Below are 6,000 nucleotides of genomic sequence, written 5' to 3' on the forward strand. Positions count from 1 at the left end.
AGAGAGAGACAAAAAGAGAGAGAGAGAGAATGTCTAAGAGAGAGAGAGAATATCACAATCCCATGACTGTGAGATCATGACCTGAGACAAAATCAAGGGTCAGACGCTTAACTGACCGAGCTACCCAGGCACCCTTAATGATCTTATTTTAAAAAACCCAGAGTTTGGTTTCATTGAGTTTATTTTTGTTTTCTATTTCATTGATTTCTACTCTGATCTGTATTGTTGCCTCCTTTTTTTTTTTTTTTTTTTTAAATTTGGGTTTCATTTGCTCATCTGTTTCTAGTTTAAGGTAAAGGCTGATGTCATTGATTAGTGATTTTTCTTTTTTCTAATACAGCTTTTTAAAGCTCTAAAATTTCCCCTTAGGTACTACTGTAGCAACATCCCATAAATTTTAGTACACTGTATTTTTTCAATTTCCGTTTTATGTCTTTGATCTAAGAATTATTGAGTTTCAAAATATTGGAGAGTTTTCCAGAAATCTGTTACAGATTTCTAATTTAATTCTTCTGAGGTCAAGGAACATCTATTGTACACATTTTATTTTTACATATGGTAAAACCACAACATAGATTGCTCTTGTTCTTGTTTAAAAATGGAATTACTTTTTTAAAAAGTGTAACTGAAACAAATAAAATTTGGATTAAATTAATGCAACTGCTTTTTCTGACTTCTACCCCTCCCTTTGGGGATTTGGTTTACATGTACATTAGGCCATTTGAAGTTGTCCCACAGTTCACCAGTGCTCTTCCAGTTTTATTTATTTGTTTGTTTGTTTATTTTGTATGTGTTTCATTTGGATAATCTTTACTGCTATGCTTTTATGACCAGTGAATTTTTCTTTTGCAAGTTAATCATATCCAGTATATTTTTAGTCTCATGTTTTAGTTTCTGCCTCTCAAATATGGTTTCTATATTCCTTAGAATATAGAACCTTTTGAACATGTGGAATATAGTTATAACTGTTTTGATGCCCCTCTGTACTAATTCTCACATTTAATTGAATTTTGATTCATTCCTGATTGGTTGATTTTTCTTCTCATTGTTTCTCATGGTTTTTTGCTGATCTGCATATGTGGTAATCTTTGATTGGATTGCCAGACGTTGTTATTTTAGTTTGTAATGTGCTGGATATTTTTTGTGGTCCTATAAGTTGAGCTTTAGTCTGGGATGAAGTGCATTACTTGGAGACAGTGTATGTCCATGTCTTATTTTATGCTTTGTAATGCGGGTTTTGAACAGTGCTCAATCTGAAGGTAATTATCCCCCACTATAAGGCAATGCCTTTCTAGGATTACCACAAGAATACCCGAGGACCACATTTCTGAGTGTTCTACCCAGTTCCCTGTGAATTATGAGGTCTTCAGTCTGTGGGACAGGCGCTGTTCTCAGGACTGCTTGAGCTCTCAGCTTCACCTCCTCAAGTCAGGGGGTCTGCCAGGCTCGGCCCAGGTTCCTCTTCTCAGTGCTGTGACCTGGAAGCTTCCCCACGGGAGTAAGGACTTACAGGACTCCTGTCAGTTTCTCCTCTCTCAGGGATCGCTGGTCTTCACTGCTTCATGTTAGTGTTTTGAAAACCATTGTTTCTCATATTTTGTCCAAGTATTTGTTTTGTTTTCAGATAAGAGCATAAATTGGTTTCAATTTAAACCATCTTGGTTGGAAGCAGAAGACTTTTTTTTTTTAATTAGTGCTCTGGTATAAAAATGTGGTAGTAAGTATTAGGAATGATAATCTTTGATGAATATTCATGTCCAAAGAGCCATCACCTATTTTTGAGTGTGTGTGATTGATGTGTAGCTGTTCTTAATCATTTCCCATTTAAATAGATTCATGTATCTGAATATATAGAGTCTGAAAGATTATACAGAAGTGTTAAGTAATTATCTTTGTGTTAGGATTTGGTGATTAATTTTATGTATTTGAACATGTATAATAAAGCTAACTCCTGTAAACAACATTTACAAACCAGTGTAAAGAATTAAAAGGTGCTAATCTGTTACTTCAGCCTTTGAAGCCTAATGTGACCAGGTGTTGGGGTAGAAGTTACATCTCTAAAATCATCAATTGCTTCTCTCTTAATTATTATAGAAATCTTTGTGATGCATCATTAGGGCTAGATGCATGAATCTGTCTTATTCTTCATGATAAAAATGGTATGTCCTAAGGAAGAAATGCACAGGGACTTAAATTCTGAAGCATATGGTGAATGCATATGGTGAATGTCCAGTAGAAGCATTGGATAATGGTAGAGCAAGGTATTGGGATTGCTTCCTGCAGGTGAAGCAATAGTTGTACCGAACAGTTGATTTGCGTAATGATGCGGTTACTTGTATTTATGTCATGCAGACATAGAATAATTTTTAAAATGTTTTTAATTTTGAGTAGCAAAGGGAAACTTCCCAAATGCCTAACAAAACAACAATAAACAAAGCAAAATACAAGCAAGCAATTAATAATATTGATGCCATCAACCACACTGCCACCTCCAGATTTTAAACTCGTCTCTCAAACTGTGAAATTATCTGAGGTAGTTGGCAGAATTTTTCAAATCTCCATTTACAGTTTGCGATTGAAAAAAAAAATGGTACTTCTCTGACTGAATATCCATACTCTGTGACTGAATGTTTGATGCATTATTAATATCCTTTAAAATTGTTTCCATTTCTTTTAAGTCGTGTTATTAGAGACAAGTCTTTTTGTTCCATTGTCCATTTAAGTACTGATTTCTTTCATCCTCTTAATAGCCTTTATTCTTATGTATCTGTGAACCTTATTCATGATATACTGAAGAAAGAAATATGAGGACTTGCCATTCAAGTTGCCTACAGAAACTGTTCGGCCTCCGTAATGACAACCACGGAATCCAGTAGTATGCCTTGGAGAAAGAAAAAAAAAATTAAGATATGAAATGATACCAGGAAAGAGAACTCAGAGCTTCATTTTGTCTTTTCATTTTCTTAGAAAAAATTTGTGTGTGTGTGTGTGTGCGCGCGCGCATGCGCACGTGTGTGTGGAGTGAAAGACAATGTGTATGCATAAGGTGAATAAGAATGTGTAAGAAGGTGTTGGAACTGTTGCCTATAGATTAGACAGTTGTATGCTTATTGGCAGTATTTTGAGGGTGGGAAGGGAAGGGCTCTCATAACACTGCATAATAAAAGATTGGGTATAGTTTACAATAAAGATGCTACTTTTTATAAAAATTTATTTTTTTATTTTTTTATTTTTGAGAGAGAGTGGGAGAGAGACAGCGTGAGTAGGGGAGGGTCAGAGAGAGAGAGAGACACAGAATTTGAAGCAGTCTCCAGGCTCTGAGCTAGCCGTCAGCACAGAGCCCGACGCGGGGCTCAAACCCATGAACCATGAGATCATGACCTGAGCCAAAGTCGGACACTTAACCGACTGAGCCACCCAGGCGCCCCAAGATACTACTTTTTAAGGATGATCATTTATTACCAGAACTTTTTAAATTGTTCAAAGGCAGGACTGTTAAAAGGTCAGTGAGCTCTGGAACTATTAGCATGTAATGCACATGTGAAGCTATAGACACTTCCTTGGTAAGATTGATACAGAGGACTCAAAGAATAAATCAAGCCATTTATAATTTCGTCTAGGACATCACATATATAAAATTTTCTAAATGCTGTTGCAAATGATGCTATATTTTCCCTGGCATTATAGTCTCCTAAGCACTTGTTAAAATTCCAAGTATATTATTAGCATTTGATACTCTGAAATGTTGAGCTTCTGACCTTGAGTGACTGATACTCCAGACAGTATTTGCATGTTATTCATCTAAGTGCTAGACCCGTATTACTATACTTTTCTAGCCCATATAAGGTAACAATAGAGCTTACAAATTTTAAAGAGTCACTGGTCTGTGTGGGTTATGATGTCGGATATGGTTTGATTTGTATCCATTTTCCTTTGATCCCATATTCTCTACATTTGAAGAATGTAAAATTGCACATGAGGAATTAGGATGATCTCAGCCTCTTTTGTGTCCCAATATATTGAACTAGAGTTTTGGCATAAATTACGAAATAGTAAAGTTCATAGCTTAAAAACAAAACAATACAGAACACATTGCTTAAAAAATTGTTTTTTCCTCTGGTGTTCGTTTAAGAAGAACAGAAGCACGTACTGGAAAAAAATGTGAAAACTTGAATAATTTTTCAGTTTTCTGTGCTCTACTTTGGGTAAAAGCCCACCTGCTCCTAAAATGTAAAAGTTTACTATTAGTATATAGTAGTTGGGGCCAAGCAATTGGCACTTCCCTCAGGCCTGAGAATGTTTGGTTACAGACAGTTAGATACAGTATTTTGTACACTTACATTAATGTGTTGTGAATGTTTGAGCTTCACAATTCACAGCTGTATGCCATGATCATACAGTGTTTTAATACAATTTATATTTTAAAGGTGTTTTGTTAGAAAAATTAACTGATGTTCAGATTTGGATACTGAAGATTTGCTCTGTTTTTTTCTTTGTCTTTGTATATTTTATAGCAAATCAGAGGCCAGTTGATTGATTTTGAAATACGTAAATATGTTCTTCTGAAATTATGTTGTGTAAACTTTGATTAGAGTGAAGAATTTTCTACTGTTATTATTTGGTAACATTGTTGCTTTAAAAATTAGAAAAATTAGTTGCCATATTGCTGAGTTCAAAAAGTTCTGTATATTTTGCAAAATAATCATCTGCTGTTGAATAGTATATTTTAGAGTATTAATGTCTACAATATAGTATGAACTGTTGATTTCAGTGACATCTATGAAATATTAAAATATAAAAATTCTTTGTGGGTTATATTAAACAATGGGTTATATTAAAACAAAGTCTTTTTTTAATTGGATAATTAGACTATAGTGCTTCAAAAGAGGCTTCCCAAGAGTAAGCTGTTTTCAAAGTAAGAATATATAAAAATGAAATATAAAAGGTTTTAGTCATAGCCTTACCCTTTAATTCACGGCAAATAAAATTTATCTTTCAGACGGCATATGGCTACATCTTGTTTTTTCATATTACATCTACAAGAGGGGACAAGTACCTTTATGAACCAGTGTATCCCAAGTAAGTTCGTTGTCTTTCATTCTTTTAACAATTGACTTGCATACACTTTATATTCATAAAAAACATCCCAGTTTTGCATTGTCTGAAGTGAATAAAATAAAGCCAGGCCAGTATTTTAAAAATTGTATGTCAAAAATAACAAGGTCTCCGAACTATCATTATTTCAAAAAAGAATTCTCTAAGTAAATAATTCTGGGAATCTTGGGTGAAAGTACTGTATCCCTTCTTGGACATTCAGAATCACTACTAATACACTCTAGCATTCTCTAGGCCTTATTAGGGAGGAGCTAAAACATCAGGAGGGGAAGAAATGAAGTGTCAGTATAAGTTACTGGCACTTTTTCCTGTATATTTTTATACATGCATGGAAAAAAAGTATACCCCAAGCAGTGGTTATCTCTTCGTTAGAACTTGATCTTTAAACTGTGTTGTTGTGTATGCTTTGCATTTTTTTCCTTAAGATTTTTGCCTTACTTTTGAAATAAAAGAACATTTTATTGAAAGAACTTTTGAAATAAAAGAACATCCTAATTTTAAAGCAAAAGATCAAACCATTAAAGCTGGGTGAATGTATAAATGAATACTTATCACATTTCTAGATGGTAGAAGATGGCCAGAATTTATTAGGTATGTAAGAAATTAGACAGAAAATACATTTCATCATATGAAAGATTAAGTTTCTGAAAATTAACAGAAAAAAAAAAAGAAAAACGTTAAACGTAACTGGGGAAAGTTTTTTCAGTAAAGAGGACCAACTTTCTATTTGTAAATTTTATAAAATATATTTTATGTATAAAATATATCTTATATTTTAAGGAGCAAACTACTAAGAAACACAAAGATTTTTAAAAGATAAATAGGTAAAAGTAATCTCCTAAGAGGAAATAGAACTAACAAACACAAAACAAACTTGTGTTAATC

General features: G+C 33.6%; 1 protein-coding gene across 4 annotated transcripts in view; it reads left to right on the forward strand.

Moving 5' to 3' along the window:
* Positions 1 to 6,000, forward strand: part of RIC1 (RIC1 partner of RAB6A GEF complex) — a 105,204-nt gene that overhangs the window by 24,092 nt on the left and 75,112 nt on the right. For 3 of the 4 annotated variants that reach the window (XR_013334031.1, XM_077759474.1, XM_077759475.1), the window contains exon 2: positions 5,000 to 5,079. The exons of the other annotated variant lie outside the window; for it this stretch is intronic. Coding sequence is in view for 2 of the 3 variants with exons in the window: in XM_077759474.1 (XP_077615600.1) it covers positions 5,000 to 5,079 (80 nt within the window). In the remaining variant the exon portion in view is untranslated. The remainder of the gene's footprint in view (positions 1 to 4,999; positions 5,080 to 6,000) is intronic. 4 annotated transcript variants of the gene reach the window in all.

This window comes from Crocuta crocuta, unplaced genomic scaffold (genome assembly GCF_008692635.1).
Source record: "Crocuta crocuta isolate KB4526 unplaced genomic scaffold, BGI_CrCroc_1.0 scaffold41, whole genome shotgun sequence".
Taxonomy (NCBI): domain Eukaryota; kingdom Metazoa; phylum Chordata; class Mammalia; order Carnivora; family Hyaenidae; genus Crocuta; species Crocuta crocuta.